The 19,620-nt window shown below is 41.1% G+C and overlaps 2 protein-coding genes across 2 annotated transcripts; both read right to left on the reverse strand.

Annotated features, from left to right (window-relative positions):
- Positions 1-3,244: 3,244 nt before the first annotated feature.
- LOC148097135 (gem-associated protein 2-like) lies at positions 3,245-6,825 on the reverse strand. Its single transcript, XM_087833274.1, has 10 exons — positions 6,785-6,825; positions 5,988-6,027; positions 5,256-5,345; positions 5,039-5,098; positions 4,774-4,890; positions 4,308-4,352; positions 4,145-4,213; positions 3,795-3,905; positions 3,574-3,632; positions 3,245-3,384 (listed from the first exon to the last, which is right to left on the reverse strand). Exons 1-10 carry the CDS (start codon positions 6,823-6,825, stop codon positions 3,345-3,347), a joined length of 672 nt encoding a protein of 223 aa, XP_087689400.1. The 3' UTR covers positions 3,245-3,344.
- A 4,829-nt stretch (positions 6,826-11,654) lies between these two features.
- On the reverse strand, positions 11,655-15,242 carry LOC148097136 (gem-associated protein 2-like). The gene is made up of 10 exons (XM_087833275.1): positions 15,202-15,242; positions 14,396-14,435; positions 13,665-13,754; positions 13,448-13,507; positions 13,183-13,299; positions 12,718-12,762; positions 12,555-12,623; positions 12,205-12,315; positions 11,984-12,042; positions 11,655-11,794 (listed from the first exon to the last, which is right to left on the reverse strand). Exons 1-10 carry the CDS (start codon positions 15,240-15,242, stop codon positions 11,755-11,757), a joined length of 672 nt encoding a protein of 223 aa, XP_087689401.1. The 3' UTR covers positions 11,655-11,754.
- Positions 15,243-19,620: the final 4,378 nt, after the last annotated feature.

Below are 19,620 nucleotides of genomic sequence, written 5' to 3' on the forward strand. Positions count from 1 at the left end.
TAAATACAGCACCATCACAATAAACTAGCTAGCAGTAGATAGCAGTAGATACTAAATATTAAACATTATATTGTGCAGCATGCAAGATAGACAGCGCACAATGTGCTTTGAGGCAGCAGCCAAGAAAGGTGTAGTCCGCGTCTGTGTACACCCGTGTCTACACCTGTGTGGAGCAGCATGCTTGTATTCCAGCAGCATGCTTGTATTCCAGTATTTCAGTATTTGCTTTCTCACAGTGGATTTTTTTTTCCTGCTTTGAAGTGATAAAAATCCTAACATTTGCTTCTTGTCCTTCCTTCAGCCGGCGTTGCAGTCGTCTGTAGTAGCTACCTCCAAAGAGAGAACGCGCCGAGATCTCATTCAGGACCAAACCATGGATGAGAGGGGCAAACAGAGGTAGCTCTTAAACTCTAGATTTACATTCAGAGTTGGTTACTAAATAGCCTGAGCCATGATTGGTTTAATTTCATCTGGCAAATGGCAAATCGTGTCTACAGCTGAGAATTAAAAGTGTGTGACGGTGTTGTTTGTGTTGTCTTGGTCAGGAATCGGCGCATGTTCGGCCTGCTCATGGGGACCCTGCAGAAATTCAAGGAGGAGTCAAATGTCTCTTCAGAAATGGTGAGGAATAGATTCATCCTTTGCTTGGTTATGAGAACAGTATTAAGTATTAAGTCTGTTTTTGTAGCTAGAATGATGGGAAATGTAAAATCAATTTCTTTTCTTTTCCCCCATCCAAAGCAAGAGGAGTGGACCAGCCACAATAATCACCTGGTGAAATACATTCGCACAAAGACCAAGCCTCATATCTTCTACCTGCCTGGAAAGGCAGAAGGAGAGGATCAGAAGAAGTGAGACAAAGAGGGTAGTCCAGAGTCAGAGGAGATGGAGGTAGAGCAGGCAGTAGAGGAGGAGGACAGGGGTAAGGATGTAGGGGTAGAGATGGAACGTAAGCAGGGGCCCACAGATCTCCAGGACAGCAAGCCCTCTGAACCAGCTGTAAGCAGCCAGGAAGCCGAAAACACCAGCCATCAGCCCGAGCCCAGCCACGCTGCTGAGGAACCAGCAGCAGAGTCTCCTGTGAGCCACGGGGCATCTAAAACCCCAGAACCCCAGTCAGCCCCTAGTGTGCCTGCACAAGTGTCCACAGTCCCTGGCTCTAAGGTCCAGGACTCCACAGTTGACAGACAGGCAGTGGAGGGGAAATCCCAGGAGGAACCCCCACAAAAACTACCTGCTTCCCAGGAGGTCCCTGTTACTGCCCCAGCTAAGGAGGACGGCGGCAGAGGGAGAAAGAAGGAAAAGGAATCGAGGAAAGGCCGCAGTCGCAGTAACAGCTCTTCCTCTTCCTCCTCTGGCTCCTCCTCCTCTTTTTCATCTTAAGCATGATGAAGAGGCTGGGCTCTTGATGGTTATGGTAGATGTGGTCATTCACATACATTACTTTTGTTTCGTGTTGTTGTGACAACGCTGTTTATTCCCATTTATTTCCACTGTTTTCAACAATGTCAAGTGTGATTTGCTCAAATACTGGATTGAAACTTTTTTTTGCTGGGGGTGGGGTTAATGACTGATAATCTGCTTCAAAATAAAGTTGAAGTAGTGAAAATATGCTTGTTTGTGTGAATTCTTATTTTTGTTGCTTTTATTTATTTTTAATACATCACACTTTTCACTTCATTGCACAGTTCAGGCAAAAAAAGATCTTCAAAATACAAGTTATACTTTCCTAAGGATGTGCGAAGCACCAACAGTGGTTAAGTTCAAATACATGTACTACAAAGACACAATCATGCTTATTTTAATGGCGTGGAACTGAATTAGTTTTCAAGCATGTAGTTGAACCCTGAAGATGTTTGATCTAGTCAATCTCTCTTTATTTATACAGAGCCAAATCACAACAACATCTGCCTATAGGCACCTTATATTGTAAGATAGATCCTACAATAATACATACAGAAAAACTCAACAATGATATGACCCCCTATGAGCAAGCACTTTGGTGACAGTGGGAAGGAAAAACTCCCTTTTAACAGGAAGAAACCATCTGCAGAACCAGGCTCAGGGAGGGGCGGGGCCATCTGCTGCGACTGGTTGCGGTGAGAGAAGGGATAAAAGACAGATCTGGTGTATTTTGTGGGTAACCAGCCCTAAAATGCAAAAACTCATTGGGAGTGACCAACACAAGTGGAGCAAAAAAGGCAAGCCTGAGATGGTCTGGGGGTGTGCAGAGGAGGGATAGTGTATATAGTGGGTCGAGGTAGATGTTGAAGGCTGAGCTGCAAAGCAGGAGGAAATCCGGGAGACCTCAAGGGAAGATTGATGGATGTAGTGAAGGAAGACCTACAGAGACATGACAATCTGTCATGCCCTACAAAACATGCAGAACTGAGCACAAACTATGTCCATGTTGTTTCATTTATTGATTTATTAGAAACGTTTTTTTAAAGATTATGGGAATTTTTTTTTTTAATTAGGAACCCAAGTTTACCTGATTGGATTTGTCATTGCAGTATATTTGGTTCCACTGTCTATCCATGAGGAATTGTCATGTCTAAAGTCATTCTTAAATTGTCATTTTTAAAGAATCTATTTGACATGATCACAAGGGCTTGATGACCAGAAAAAGTGTAATTAGCTTGAGAAAAGAAGGCAACAAGACTTCTTTATGGTTGTGAAGATTTCTTTAACAGGGGGGGAGTTCCAGGTACTAAACACTTAGTGGGGCATTATGCCCCTGAGGGTCGTTGATACACTATTGATCACAAGTCATCTCAAGTCAAGGTGAGAGTCATTGTCACCTGGGATTAAGGATGAAACCAGTGTGTGAGGCCTTGCCCCACCCTATCATGAGCTGTTAAGGTCACTTGAGGCAATGTGTGAAGAGGGGATTAAAGCACCTGGGACTGTATTGTAGGTGGCTGATAGCTGGAGTCGTTAGCCACCACACCTGTTCAATGATGGTTGTTCACAACAGACATGGCCATAAAAATGACCTGGATGACTGAGAAGCTGCATACACATGATCAGCAATGATGTCCACACACACACACAGCGTTTTCTTACAAATCACAGATAATAGAAAACTTTTATTTAGAGCTAAATTACACACATATAAACGCACAAAGAAAAGCATAAAGCTGTTTGAAAAAAGTAGCCCTGATCCTGCTGCATGTGCTCGTAGTCCCCGCAGTCCTCTGTGCAGGTAACCAAATACCTTACAAATAAAAACAAATGTGTTTTTGTAATCCAGTCTCTTTGTTTTCAACTTGAGCTTTCACCGCAGCCAGACTTAACAATATGATCCTCCATATGTTGGTGAGGTTAAACAGATCAGGTTGGCTTCACTCCTGCTGATCTGCCAGATCATTCTGTTCAAAGTACCTGCAGTAAAAATAAAAGGAAGTGAGTATAACTGCATCCTCTGTACACATCCAGACAGCAATATCATGGTATCATCACCCTGAACAATTTAGACACTGGTGGTAAAAAAACAAACAAACAAACAAAAAAACATTTAAGGGTTTTTTCTTTACACAGAGTTCCATATAAGAAAAATACAGAGAACCTTACCTGGCAACAAGACAGATGAGCAGGTTGAGGGCGGGCAGTTTATCATCTTCCTGGCTGTCCTGTGAAGTCATGCAAGCAGGGAAAAGACTATCAGAGTAAATAAAATCCCATCAAATCTCAACAAAGAACGAGAAAAACATGGCCGGCTGTGGCCGTTTCAAGCATGGAGTGATAGCACATAGAGATAGTGCTTTACAGGAGATGGTAGGATTGTGGCCTACCAGCGTGCTGCGGAGCTGGGCGCATCTCCGGGCGAGCTGTCTGATGGATGAGTGAGCTTCAGGCAACAGAGGCTTTTCCAAGCAGGCCAATAAAGCATACAACCAGCGCCCCTGGAACAAGAAGATAGACTGCAAACTCAAGTATTTCACAATAACTGCAGCCAATAAACCATCACCTTCTATATCTGAAACATAAGGCAGAAGCTGAAGAAATGTTTGGTTTCATGATATCTGTGCAGAATGCATTCATAGTCAGCTCATATCTATCTTGAATGCAACACAGGATGACTATAAATGTGTGTGGAGTTCGGAACCAGCATAAAAATGTGGCTCTAATACATCAAACTCACCAACTGTGGAACAAATTCTCGTTCCTCGAACCAGCCGATGAGGATTTCCAACACCATCAGCACTGTGGACTGTAGACAGGTGGGGAAACACAAACACACACATCTTCTAATCAGGCTTTGACTGGTTTAGAACATCTTGAATGTCTATAGAGGGATCGTTTACCTGGTTTAGCCTGCTGATGATGCTTAGGAAGGGAGGGAACCCCATCTGAACAGATAGAGAGATGCTGAGGTAAATAGAGCAGTACACATTTTGGATCTGAAAAGTAATGCCGATGCTGAAGTGCTTTCACTCTAAATAAAAACACTTCCGTTTACATAGAAATCTGTGGAAAAATAGCCCACAACTCCCTGATGACTCAGTCACTAGTTTCAGCTCACACTGAATACAACATGAAGTGATTTTTTTTTAATTTTTGGCATTATCAGGAAGACTTTCAATCACAGGCTGTTACTTGTAAGTGTGTGGTTTCAGGTCCAGTTTCAGTGCTCAGTTGGAGGCTTTGCGACAAAACCTCATTAACCAATGGGTGATAGATGTGACCGACAACTTCTTTACTGTCAAAAAATCTTACAGATTGTATTCATGATGACACAAAACATTGAGATCTAGCCATTACATATATAACCTTGCTATAGTCCAGTGCTGGCTGTGGTTCTGCATCTGTGTGGGAGGATGAAGTGCCCAGATAGACCTTCTCTCCTAAACAAAACCTCTTCCAACCCTCCTCATCCGTTAGCTTTGGCTGTAACATACAAATACGAGCATACATAAAATTTTAATATAAATTCTGTTTTTAAGTTTGCCTCTTGGAGAAAGACAAAGTATTTATTTGGTTATTAGAGGAAAGCATTGCATGCTGAAGCATTAAAATTTACACATTATCACATTACCATCAGCACGTTGTCATCTAGAGTCTGGCTGGTCCAGTGTTTCCTGTGCCTTGTGATACTCTATAGGAAAAAAAATGTTGTAAATGTAAACAAAAGTTCATAAATTGTCAAATATCCATTTGTACAAATTTGTGTGGATTTGGACCTACAAAAGGTTTTATTGAATTCTGTTAAGCTGTGCTATCGTATAATATCATAACAGCAAAAAGGCTCTTACCTGTCTGACTTCAGAGAAATTGCTGACTTGTTGTTGTTGCCATCTTAGACTTGGGGAGAAACCCACTGGAGCAGCATGACACCCTGCTACCTAAAAACCAGAAAACAACCCCAAAAAAAATGTAACTGAGAAATAATCAGAACAGATGAAGCATTACTGAAATGTATTTTGTTTTATTTTGTATAGCATCTTCTTTTTTTTGCTAAATGAACTTCTGTATACTGTTAACATGATCAACGTAAAAATTGAACGCAGCACAACATTTTTCAGAGCCTATCATTCATTTCTAACTGTGCAGTGAAAACTATGAAAAGATATTTAGAAAGATTCAGTTGTTCAGAAGTTTCCATCCACTCATCGTGGGTATGAATGTTTTGACCCTTTGTGGATTACAGAAAATCAAAAGTAAATTAAAACTTGTGCACCCAATTCTTGTTTTTCAAGGTTATTGAAGTGAATGCTTTAAAATCATTCCATCCTGAAAAAAATGAAAAATTCAAAGAAATCATTTAAAAGCCCAACATTATGAGGACATTCACGCCCATGATGAGTTGGACTGACTGCTCACATCAAGGTAAAAATACTTGAAATACTTTGATTTGCAGACACCACAGAGTAACAAAGCTAATGAACCCTCTCACTATCAAGGTCAGGGCTTTGTAATTTCCTTTAATTTGTCATACATCTGCAGCATCAACCGGTCTCAATACATTTGCCTCTCAGTTTACTCACAGATGCATTCACTGTTTGCTTCTTCCTTAGTTTAACCCATCTCGAAAAAAAAGAGCTTTAGATTTTCAACTTTACTGTGTGATCTGAAAAGTATGTACAACAGTACTTCACCCCCCCGCCCCCGCCCCCCTCTTCCACATTGTATTAAATGTGAGATTTGGCGTCACGTCACTTCTTAAATAAGCCTTGTTTTGAAGGTTTGAACTGGTTTGTTGCTGGTTACAGAATGCAAGGCGTAGTTTATGACCATTTGTACAATAGCACACTTATAATCATATTGATTCCATCAGTTAGACATTAAAAGGGGGAATTGTTGTGCTTTTCTTTTTTCATATTAACGGCTATGGGGAAGTTAATTATCAGAAGCAGAAACTATATAACTTTCACTAAGTAAGTAGCTTGGTTTACAAACTGTAATGGACTGAGAAGCTGCCCCATTTTGCAGGATAATTTGCCTTGGGTGTTTTGTTTTGTTTTTAAATGTGAACCATCCACACCCACTATAGCCAAGTCCAAGAACAAAAACATAGAGTTGGAGATAAATGTTAATCACATTTGTCTATGATGTTTTTATCATTCAGTCTGTAAAGGAACCACTGGTGTTTCAGTTAAATGTTCAAAGAGGGTTTGAAAATGGTTGTTTTTGTCTTGATGCATGCTCAATCGTCCAAGTAATTAAATCCCAGGAAGCTGATTGTTCATCAGGGCGTTGTTTTTAGTGGGCAAAACTTTTGCCCGCTCATTCAAGTGATTTAATATGCAAAGTGCTATGACCACTTAAGGACAATGAAACTGACTTCAGGGCCCATTGTTGGTCCTTAACGGTAGTTTCAGTCATTATGCAAATAAACAGTTTAAAAGGTTGGGGAAACCTATGGTCAGCTCAGTCTGAGCTCAGTCACTTGGATGAGTGAAGCATTTCTCCGACTGAAAACGACACGTCCAGATGAACAGAATCGGCTTTCTTGGAGTTTCTTTGTGTCTCTCCAAAAAAAGGTAGAATAAATTATTTCATTTAAATTTTATTTAAAAATTCAGTCTGTGCATTTCTAAAGTTTTCCTCTTTGTCCTCTCACAGACGCAGTCTCTCAGACATGGGAAGCGGCGGCCCTCCTGCCAAGCAAAGGGACATCGAAGGAGCCCTGCTAAGGTGAGATCTCGACTTGAAATATAATATAGTGATTGGGTAGTTTCTAGTTTTGGAGCTTGTGTAACACATTTTACCTGAAACCCTTCATTAATATTAAGATTATTTAACAAGTGTAAGAAAATATGGTTCTTGTTTGGGGGGTGGAGGGGGGGGGGGGGGGGTATTTCTGCACATGTAAATTTAAGTAAGTAAAATTTATTTATATAGCGCTTTTCACAGATAAAAATCACAAAGTGCTTTACAACACAGGAAATGGGAATATAAAAACAATATAACAGTAAATAAAACAATGTAAAACAATAAAACTATAAAACAGCATAAGAAGAGGCATTATTTTTAATTAATTCTCAGCTTTCTGTAAGTTTTTTTCCTTGTCTTGATTTCAAAGTACCATCTCTTATGAGTATTTGATCTTTGTGTGGCTGCAGGCTGGCAGGGGACCAGAGGGCCAGGAGGGACATGCGTCACGACAGCAACGCCGAGGATAACGATGATGTCAAAAAGGTAATTTTGTCAAAAACACTTGATCAGTATTTGCTTTCTCACAGTGGATTCTTTTTTCCTGCTTTGAAGTGATAAAAATCCTAACATTTGCTTCTTGTCCTTCCTTCAGCCGGCGTTGCAGTCGTCTGTAGTAGCTACCTCCAAAGAGAGAACGTGCCGAGATCTCATTCAGGACCAAACCATGGATGAGAGGGGCAAACAGAGGTAGCTCTTAAACTCTAGATTTACATTCAGAGTTGGTTACTAAATAGCCTGAGCCATGATTGGTTTAATTTCATCTGGCAAATGGCAAATCGTGTCTACAGCTGAGATTTAAGTGTGTGATGGTGTGGTTTGTGTTGTCTTGGTCAGGAATCGGCGCATGTTCGGCCTGCTCATGGGGACCCTGCAGAAATTCAAGGAGGAGTCAAATGTCTCTTCAGAAAAGGTGAGGAATAGATTCATCTTTTGCTTGTTTTTTTTTTTTTGTTTGTTTGTTTTTTTTTGTGTCCCGTTTGGATCTTTAGCCATCAGAATTGTTGTCTTAAGGCCAAGAAGGATGCCAAGCGGATTTATTTTACCAAGTGGATCATCATGGCCTTGGTCCATTTGATTGACCTTTATTATAATTATGAATTTATTTTATTTTCGGTTGCTACAAATGGGACAGATATGACTGGGGGATAGGACAGGGAGAAAGAATGAAAGAAAGAGAGGGAGAGAAAGAAAACCAGAGGGGAGAAGAGATGGTGAGAAAGGGGAGAAGAAAGAAAGAAAAACAAACAAAACACCTGGATCACCTGTATGGAGAAAAAAAAAAACAGAAGAGAAAGCAAACAAAAAAAAGAGCAACATAATAAATACAGCACCATCACAATAAACTAGCTAGCAGTAGATAGCAGTAGATACTAAATATTAAACATTATATTGTGCAGCATGCAAGATAGACAGCGTACAATGTGCTTTGAGGCAGCAGCCAAGAAAGGTGTAGTCCGCGTCTGTGTACACCCGTGTCTACACCTGTGTGGAGCAGCATGCTTGTATTCCAGCATTTCAGTATTTGCTTTCTCACAGTGGATTATTTTTTCCTGCTTTGAAGTGATAAAAATCCTAACATTTGCTTCTTGTCCTTCCTTCAGCCGGCGTTGCAGTCGTCTGTAGTAGCTACCTCCAAAGAGAGAACGCGCCGAGATCTCATTCAGGACCAAACCATGGATGAGAGGGGCAAACAGAGGTAGCTCTTAAACTCTAGTTTTACATTCAGAGTTGGTTACTAAATAGCCTGAGCCATGGTTGGTTTAATTTCATCTGGCAAATGGCAAATCGTGTCTACAGCTGAGAATTAAAAGTGTGTGATGGTGTTGTTTGTGTTGTCTTGGTCAGGAATCGGCGCATGTTCGGCCTGCTCATGGGGACCCTGCAGAAATTCAAGGAGGAGTCAAATGTCTCTTCAGAAAAGGTGAGGAATAGATTCATCCTTTGCTTGGTTATGAGAACAGTATTAAGTATTAAGTCTGTTTTTGTAGCTAGAATGATGGGAAATGTAAAATCAATTTCTTTTCTTTTCCCCCATCCAAAGCAAGAGGAGTGGACCAGCCACAATAATCACCTGGTGAAATACATTCGCACAAAGACCAAGCCTCATATCTTCTACCTGCCTGGAAAGGCAGAAGGAGAGGATCAGAAGAAGGGAGACAAAGAGGGTAGTCCAGAGTCAGAGGAGATGGAGGTAGAGCAGGCAGTAGAGGAGGAGGACAGGGGTAAGGATGTAGGGGTAGAGATGGAACGTAAGCAGGGGCTCTCTGAACCAGCTGTAAGCAGCCAGGAAGCCGAAAACACCAGCCATCAGCCCGAGCCCAGCCACGCTGCTGAGGAACCAGCAGCAGAGTCTCCTGTGAGCCACGGGGCATCTAAAACCCCAGAACCTCAGTCAGCCCCTAGTGTGCCTGCACAAGTGTCCACAGTCCCTGGCTCTAAGGTCCAGGACTCCACAGTTGACAGACAGGCAGTGGAGGGGAAATCCCAGGAGGAACCCCCACAAAAACTACCTGCTTCCCAGGAGGTCCCTGTTACTGCCCCAGCTAAGGAGGACGGCGGCAGAGGGAGAAAGAAGGAAAAGGAATCGAGGAAAGGCCGCAGTCGCAGTAACAGCTCTTCCTCTTCCTCCTCTGGCTCCTCCTCCTCTTTTTCATCTTAAGCATGATGAAGAGGCTGGGCTCTTGATGGTTATGGTAGATGTGGTCATTCACATACATTACTTTTGTTTCGTGTTGTTGTGACAACGCTGTTTATTCCCATTTATTTCCACTGTTTTCAACAATGTCAAGTGTGATTTGCTCAAATACTGGATTGAAACTTTTTTTTGCTGGGGGTGGGGTTAATGACTGATAATCTGCTTCAAAATAAAGTTGAAGTAGTGAAAATATGCTTGTTTGTGTGAATTCTTATTTTTGTTGCTTTTATTTATTTTTAATACATCACACTTTTCACTTCATTGCACAGTTCAGGCAAAAAAGATCTTCAAAATGCAAATTATACTTTCCTAAGGATGTCCGAAGCACCAACAGTGGTTAAGTTCAAATACATGTACTACAAAGACACAATCATGCTTATTTTAATGGCGTGGAACTAAATTAGTTTTCAAGCATGTAGTTGAACCCTGAAGATGTTTGATCTAGTCAATCTCTTTTTATTTATACAGAGCCAAATCACAACAACAGCTGCCTATAGGCACCTTATATTGTAAGATAGATCCTACAATAATACATACAGAAAAACTCAACAATGATATGACCCCCTATGAGCAAGCACTTTGGTGACAGTGGGAAGGAAAAACTCCCTTTTAACAGGAAGAAACCATCTGCAGAACCAGGCTCAGGGAGGGGCGGGGCCATCTGCTGCGACTGGTTGCGGTGAGAGAAGGAAGAAGGGATAAAAGACAGAGATCTGGTGTATTTTGTGGGTAACCAGCCCTAAAATGCAAAACCTCATTGGGAGTGACCAACACAAGTGGAGCAAAAAAGGCAAGCCTGAGATGGTTTGGGGGTGTGCAGAGGAGGGATAGTGTATATAGTGGGTCGAGGTAGATGTTGAAGGCTGAGCTGCAAAGCAGGAGGAAATCCGGGAGACCTCACGAGAAGATTGATGGATGTAGTGAAGGAAGACCTACAGAGACATGACAATCTGTCATGTCCTACAAAACATGCTGAACTGAGCACAAACTATGTCCATGTTGTTTCATTTATTGATTTATTAGAAACGTTTTTTTAAAGTGTACCTGATTGGATTTGTCATTGCAGTATATTTGGTTCCACTGTCTATCCATGAGGAATTGTCATGTCTAAAGTCATTCTTAAATTGTCATTTTTAAAGAATCTATTTGACATGATCACAAGGGCTTGATGACCAGAAAAAGTGTAATTAGCTTGAGAAAAAAAGGCAACAAGACTTCTTTATGGTTGTGAAGATTTCTTTAACAGGTGGGGAGTTCCAGGTACTAAACACTTAGTGGGGCATTATGCCCCTGAGGGTCGTTGATACACTATTGATCACAAGTCATCTCAAGTCAAGGTGAGAGTCATTGTCACCTGGGATTAAGGATGAAACCAGTGTGTGAGGCCTTGCCCCACCCTATCATGAGCTGTTAAGGTCACTTGAGGCAATGTGTGAAGAGGGGATTAAAGCACCTGGGACTGTATTGTAGGTGGCTAATAGCTGGAGTCGTTAGCCACCACACCTGTTCAATGATGGTTGTTCACAACAGACATGGCCATAAAAATGACCTGGATGACTGAGAAGCTGCATACACATGATCAGCAATGATGTCCACACACACACACACACAGCGTTTTCTTACAAATCACAGATAATAGAAAACTTTTATTTAGAGCTAAATTACACACATATAAATGCACAAAGAAAAGCATAAACCTGTTTGAAAAAAGTAGCCCTGATCCTGCTGCATTTGCTCGTAGTCCCCGCAGTCCTCTGTGCAGGTAACCAAATACCTTACAAATAAAAACAAATGTGTTTTTGTAATCCAGTCTCTTTGTTTTCAACTTGAGCTTTCACCGCAGCCAGACTTAACAATATGATCCTCCATATGTTGGTGAGGTTAAACAGATCAGGTTGGCTTCACTCCTGCTGATCTGCCAGATCATTCTGTTCAAAGTACCTGCAGTAAAAATAAAAGGAAGTGAGTATAGCTGCATCCTCTGTACACATCCAGACAGCAATATCATGGTATCGTCACCCTGAACAATTTAGACACTGGTGGTAAAAAAACAAACAAACAAACAAAAAAACATTTAAGGGTTTTTTCTTTACACAGAGTTCCATATAAGAAAAATACAGAGAACCTTACCTGGCAACAAGACAGATGAGCAGGTTGAGGGCGGGCAGTTTATCATCTTCCTGGCTGTCCTGTGAAGTCATGCAAGCAGGGAAAAGACTATCAGAGTAAATAAAATCCCATCAAATCTCAACAAAGAACGAGAAAAACATGGCCGGCTGTGGCCGTTTCAAGCATGGAGTGATAGCACATAGAGATAGTGCTTTACAGGAGATGGTAGGATTGTGGCCTACCAGCGTGCTGCGGAGCTGGGCGCATCTCCGGGCGAGCTGTCTGATGGATGAGTGAGCTTCAGGCAACAGAGGCTTTTCCAAGCAGGCCAATAAAGCATACAACCAGCGCCCCTGGAACAAGAAGATAGACTGCAAACTCAAGTATTTCACAATAACTGCAGCCAATAAACCATCACCTTCTATATCTGAAACATAAGGCAGAAGCTGAAGGAATGTTTGGTTTCATGATATCTGTGCAGAATGCATTCATAGTCAGCTCATATCTATCTTGAATGCAACACAGGATGACTATAAATGTGTGTGGAGTTCGGAACCAGCATAAAAATGTGGCTCTAATACATCAAACTCACCAACTGTGGAACAAATTCTCGTTCCTCGAACCAGCCGATGAGGATTTCCAACACCATCAGCACTGTGGACTGTAGACAGGTGGGGAAACACAAACACACACATCTTCTAATCAGGCTTTGACTGGTTTAGAACATCTTGAATGTCTATAGAGGGATCGTTTACCTGGTTTAGCCTGCTGATGATGCTTAGGAAGGGAGGGAACCCCATCTGAACAGACAGAGATGCTGAGGTAAATAGAGCAGTACACATTTTGGATCTGAAAAGTAATGCTGATGCTGAAGTGCTTTCACTCTAAATAAAAACACTTCCGTTTACATAGAAATCTGTGGAAAAATAGCCCACAACTCCCTGATGACTCAGTCACTAGTTTCAGCTCACACTGAATACAACATGAAGTGATTTTTTATTTTATTTTTGGCATTATCAGGAAGACTTTCAATCACAGGTTGTTACTTGTAAGTGTGTGGTTTCAGGTCCAGTTTCAGTGCTCAGTTGGAGGCTTTGCGACAAAACCTCATTAACCAATGGGTGATAGATGTGACCGACAACTTCTTTACTGTCAAAAAATCTTACAGATTGTATTCATGATGACACAAAACATTGAGATCTAGCCATTACATATATAACCTTGCTATAGTCCAGTGCTGGCTCTGGTTCTGCATCTGTGTGGGAGGATGAAGTGCCCAGATAGACCTTCTCTCCTAAACAAAACCTCTTCCAACCCTCCTCATCTGTTAGCTTTGGCTGTAACATACAAATACGAGCATACATAAAATTTTAATATAAATTCTGTTTTTAAGTTTGCCTCTTGGAGAAAGACAAAGTATTTATTTGGTTATTAGAGGAAAGCATTGCATGCTGAAGCATTAAAATTTACACATTATCACATTACCATCAGCACGTTGTCATCTAGAGTCTGGCTGGTCCAGTGTTTCCTGTCCCTTGTGATACTCTAAAGGAAAAAAAATGTTGTAAATGTAAACAAAAGTTCAGAAATTGTCAAATATCCATTTGTACAAATTTGTGTGGATTTGGACCTACAAAAAGTTTTAGTGAATTCTGTTAAGCTGTGCTATTGTATAATATCATAACAGCAAAAAGGCTCTTACCTGTCTGACTTCAGAGAAATTGCTGACTTGTTGTTGTTGCCATCTTAGACTTGGGGAGAAACCCACTGGAGCAGCATGACACCCTGCCACCTAAAAACCAGAAAACAACCCAAAAAAAATGTAACTGAGAAATAATCAGAACAGATGAAGCATTACTGAAATGTATTTTGTTTTATTTTGTATAGCATCTTCTTTTCTTTGCTAAATGAACTTCTGTATACTGTTAACATGATCAACGTAAAAATTGAACGCAGCACAACATTTTTCAGAGCCTATCATTCATTTCTAACTGTGCAGTGAAAACTATGAAAAGATATTTAGAAAGATTCAGTTGTTCAGAAGTTTCCATCCACTCATCGTGGGTATGAATGTTTTGACCCTTTGTGGATTACAGAAAATCAAAAGTAAATTAAAACTTGTGCACCCAATTCTTGTTTTTCAAGGTTATTGAAGTGAATGCTTTAAAATCATTCCATCCTGAAAAAAATGAAAAATTCAAAGAAATCATTTAAAAGCCCAACATTATGAGGACATTCACGCCCATGATGAGTTGGACTGACTGCTCACATCAAGGTAAAAATACTTGAAATACTTTGATTTGCAGACACCACAGAGTAACAAAGCTAATGAACCCTCTCACTATCAGGGTCAGGGCTTTGTAATTTCCTTTAATTTGTCATACATCTGCAGCATCAACCGGTCTCAATACATTTGCTTCTCAGTTTACTCACAGATGCATTCACTGTTTGCTTCTTACTTAGTTTAACCCATCTCGAAAAAAAAGAGCTTTAGATTTTCAACTTTAGTGTGTGATCTGAAAAGTATGTACAACAGTACTTCACCCCCCCCCCCCCCCCGCCCCCGCCCCCCTCTTCCACATTGTATTAAATGTGAGATTTGGCGTCACGTCACTTCTTAAATAAGCCTTGTTTTGAAGGTTTGAACTGGTTTGTTGCTGGTTACAGAATGCAAGGCGTAGTTTATGACCATTTGTACAATAGCACACTTATAATCATATTGATTCCATCAGTTAGACATTAAAAGGGGGAATTGTTGTGCTTTTCTTTTTTCATATTAACGGCTATGGGGAAGTTAATTATCAGAAGCAGAAACTATATAACTTTCACTAAGTAAGTAGCTTGGTTTACAAACTGTAATGGACTGAGAAGCTGCCCCATTTTGCAGGATAATTTGCCTTGGGTGTTTTGTTTTGTTTTTAAATGTGAACCATCCACACCCACTATAGCCAAGTCCAAGAACAAAAACATAGAGTTGGAGATAAATGTTAATCACATTTGTCTATGATGTTTTTATCATTCAGTCTGTAAAGGAACCACTGGTGTTTCAGTTAAATGTTCAAAGAGGGTTTGAAAATGGTTGTTTTTGTCTTGATGCATGCTCAATCGTCCAAGTAATTAAATCCCAGGAAGCTGATTGTTCATCAGGGCGTTGTTTTTAGTGGGCAAAACTTTTGCCCGCTCATTCAAGTGATTTAATATGCAAAGTGCTATGACCACTTAAGGACAATGAAACTGACTTCAGGGCCCATTGTTGGTCCTTAACGGTAGTTTCAGTCATTATGCAAATAAACAGTTTAAAAGGTTGGGGAAACCTATGGTCAGCTCAGTCTGAGCTCAGTCACTTGGATGAGTGAAGCATTTCTCCGACTGAAAACGACACGTCCAGATGAACAGAATCGGCTTTCTTGGAGTTTCTTTGTGTCTCTCCAAAAAAAGGTAGAATAAATTATTTCATTTAAATTTTATTTAAAAATTCAGTCTGTGCATTTCTAAAGTTTTCCTCTTTGTCCTCTCACAGACGCAGTCTCTCAGACATGGGAAGCGGCGGCCCTCCTGCCAAGCAAAGGGACATCGAAGGAGCCCTGCTAAGGTGAGATCTCGACTTGAAATATAATATAGTGATTGGGTAGTTTCTAGTTTTGGAGCTTGTGTAACACATTTTACCTGAAACCCTTCATTAATGTTAAGATTATTTAACAAGTGTAAGAAAATATGGTTCTTGTTTGGGGGGTGGAGGGGGGGGGGGGGGTATTTCTGCACATGTAAATTTAAGTAAGTAAAATTTATTTATATAGCGCTTTTCACAGATAAAAATCACAAAGTGCTTTACAACACAGGAAATGGGAATATAAAAACAATATAACAGTAAATAAAACAATGTAAAACAATAAAACTATAAAACAGCATAAGAAGAGGCATTATTTTTAATTAATTCTCAGCTTTCTGTAAGTTTTTTTCCTTGTCTTGATTTCAAAGTACCATCTCTTATGAGTATTTGATCTTTGTGTGGCTGCAGGCTGGCAGGGGACCAGAGGGCCAGGAGGGACATGCGTCACGACAGCAACGCCGAGGATAACGATGATGTCAAAAAGGTAATTTTGTCAAAAACACTTGATCAGTATTTGCTTTCTCACAGTGGATTCTTTTTTCCTGCTTTGAAGTAATAAAAATCCTAACATTTGCTTCTTGTCCTTCCTTCAGCCGGCGTTGCAGTCGTCTGTAGTAGCTACCTCCAAAGAGAGAACGTGCCGAGATCTCATTCAGGACCAAACCATGGATGAGAGGGGCAAACAGAGGTAGCTCTTAAACTCTAGATTTACATTCAGAGTTGGTTACTAAATAGCCTGAGCCATGATTGGTTTAATTTCATCTGGCAAATGGCAAATCGTGTCTACAGCTGAGATTTAAGTGTGTGATGGTGTTGTTTGTGTTGTCTTGGTCAGGAATCGGCGCATGTTCGGCCTGCTCATGGGGACCCTGCAGAAATTCAAGGAGGAGTCAAATGTCTCTTCAGAAAAGGTGAGGAATAGATTCATCTTTTGCTTGTTTTTTTTTTTTGTTTGTTTGGTTTTTTTTGTGTCCCGTTTGGATCTTTAGCCATCAGAATTGTTGTCTTAAGGCCAAGAAGGATGCCAAGCGGATTTATTTTACCAAGTGGATCATCATGGCCTTGGTCCATTTGATTGACCTTTATTATAATTATGAATTTATTTTATTTTCGGTTGCTACAAATGGGACAGATATGACTGGGGGATAGGACAGGGAGAAAGAATGAAAGAAAGAGAGGGAGAGAAAGAAAACCAGAGGGGAGAAGAGATGGTGAGAAAGGGGAGAAGAAAGAAAGAAAAACAAACAAAACACCTGGATCACCTGTATGGAGAAAAAAAAAACAGAAGAGAAAGCAAACAAAAAAAAAAGCAACATAATAAATACAGCACCATCACAATAAACTAGCTAGCAGTAGATAGCAGTAGATACTAAATATTAAACATTATATTGTGCAGCATGCAAGATAGACAGCGCACAATGTGCTTTGAGGCAGCAGCCAAGAAAGGTGTAGTCCGCGTCTGTGTACACCCGTGTCTACACCTGTGTGGAGCAGCATGCTTGTATTCCAGCAGCATGCTTGTATTCCAGTATTTCAGTATTTGCTTTCTCACAGTGGATTTTTTTTTCCTGCTTTGAAGTGATAAAAATCCCAACATTTGCTTCTTGTCCTTCCTTCAGCCGGCGTTGCAGTCGTCTGTAGTAGCTACCTCCAAAGAGAGAACGCGCCGAGATCTCATTCAGGACCAAACCATGGATGAGAGGGGCAAACAGAGGTAGCTCTTAAACTCTAGATTTACATTCAGAGTTGGTTACTAAATAGCCTGAGCCATGATTGGTTTAATTTCATCTGGCAAATGGCAAAACGTGTCTACAGCTGAGAATTAAAAGTGTGTGACGGTGCTGTTTGTGTTGTCTTGGTCAGGAATCGGCGCATGTTCGGCCTGCTCATGGGGACCCTGCAGAAATTCAAGGAGGAGTCAAATGTCTCTTCAGAAAAGGTGAGGAATAGATTCATCTTTTGCTTGGTTATGAGAACAGTATTAAGTATTAAGTCTGTTTTTGTAGCTAGAATGATGGGAAATGTAAAATCAATTTCTTTTCTTTTCCCCCATCCAAAGCAAGAGGAGTGGACCAGCCACAATAATCACCTGGTGAAATACATTCGCACAAAGACCAAGCCTCATATCTTCTACCTGCCTGGAAAGGCAGAAGGAGAGGATCAGAAGAAGGGAGACAAAGAGGGTAGTCCAGAGTCAGAGGAGATGGAGGTAGAGCAGGCAGTAGAGGAGGAGGACAGGGGTAAGGATGTAGGGGTAGAGATGGAACGTAAGCAGGGGCCCACAGATCTCCAGGACAGCAAGCCCTCTGAACCAGCTGTAAGCAGCCAGGAAGCTGAAAACACCAGCCATCAGCCCGAGCCCAGCCACGCTGCTGAGGAACCAGCAGCAGAGTCTCCTGTGAGCCACGGGGCATCTAAAACCCCAGAACCCCAGTCAGCCCCTAGTGTGCCTGCACAAGTGTCCACAGTCCCTGGATCTACAGTCCAGGACTCCACAGTTGACAGACAGGCAGTGGAGGGGAAATCCCAGGAGGAACCCCCACAAAAACTACCTGCTTCCCAGGAGGTCCCTGTTACTGCCCCAGCTAAGGAGGACGGCGGCAGAGGGAGAAAGAAGGAAAAGGAATCGAGGAAAGGCCGCAGTCGCAGTAACAGCTCTTCCTCTTCCTCCTCTGGCTCCTCCTCCTCTTTTTCATCTTAAGCATGATGAAGAGGCTGGGCTTTTGATGGTTATGGTAGATGTGGTCATTCACATACATTACTTTTGTTTCGTGTTGTTGTGACAACGCTGTTTATTCCCATTTATTTCCACTGTTTTCAACAATGTCAAGTGTGATTTGCTCAAATACTGGATTGAAACTTTTTTTTGCTGGGGGTGGGGTTAATGACTGATCATCTGCTTCAAAATAAAGTTGAAGTAGTGAAAATATGCTTGTTTGTGTGAATTCTTATTTTTGTTGCTTTTATTTATTTTTAATACATCACACTTTTCACTTCATTGCACAGTTCAGGCAAAAAAAGATCTTCAAAATACAAGTTATACTTTCCTAAGGATGTGCGAAGCACCAACAGTGGTTAAGTTCAAATACATGTACTACAAAGACACAATCATGCTTATTTTAATGGCGTGGAACTGAATTAGTTTTCAAGCATGTAGTTGAACCCTGAAGATGTTTGATCTAGTCAATCTCTCTTTATTTATACAGAGCCAAATCACAACAACAGCTGCCTATAGGCACCTTATATTGTAAGATAGATCCTACAATAATACATACAGAAAAACTCAACAATGATATGACCCCCTATGAGCAAGCACTTTGGTGACAGTGGGAAGGAAAAACTCCCTTTTAACAGGAAGAAACCATCTGCAGAACCAGGCTCAGGGAGGGGCGGGGCCATCTGCTGCGACTGGTTGCGGTGAGAGAAGGAAGAAGGGATAAAAGACAGAGATCTGGTGTATTTTGTGGGTAACCAGCCCTAAAATGCAAAACCTCATTGGGAGTGACCAACACAAGTGGAGCAAAAAAGGCAAGCCTGAGATGGTCTGGGGGTGTGCAGAGGAGGGATAGCGTATATAGTGGGTCGAGGTAGATGTTGAAAGCTGAGCTGCAAAGCAGGAGGAAATCCGGGAGACCTCAAGGGAAGATTGATGGATGTAGTGAAGGAAGACCTACAGAGACATGACAATCTGTCATGCCCTACAAAACATGCAGAACTGAGCACAAACTATGTCCATGTTGTTTCATTTATTGATTTATTAGAAACGTTTTTTTAAAGTGTACCTGATTGGATTTGTCATTGCAGTATATTTGGTTCCACTGTATATCCATGAGGAATTGTCATGTCTAAAGTCATTCTTAAATTGTCATTTTTAAAGAATCTATTTGACATGATCACAAGGGCTTGACGACCAGAAAAAGTGTAATTAGCTTGAGAAAAGAAGGCAACAAGACTTCTTTATGGTTGTGAAGATTTCTTTAACAGGTGGGGAGTTCCAGGTACTAAACACTTAGTGGGGCATTATGCCCCTGAGGGTCGTTGATACACT

This window comes from Neolamprologus brichardi, chromosome 19 (assembly GCF_056152115.1).
Source record: "Neolamprologus brichardi isolate AB-2024 chromosome 19, ASM5615211v1, whole genome shotgun sequence".
NCBI lineage: Eukaryota > Metazoa > Chordata > Actinopteri > Cichliformes > Cichlidae > Neolamprologus > Neolamprologus brichardi.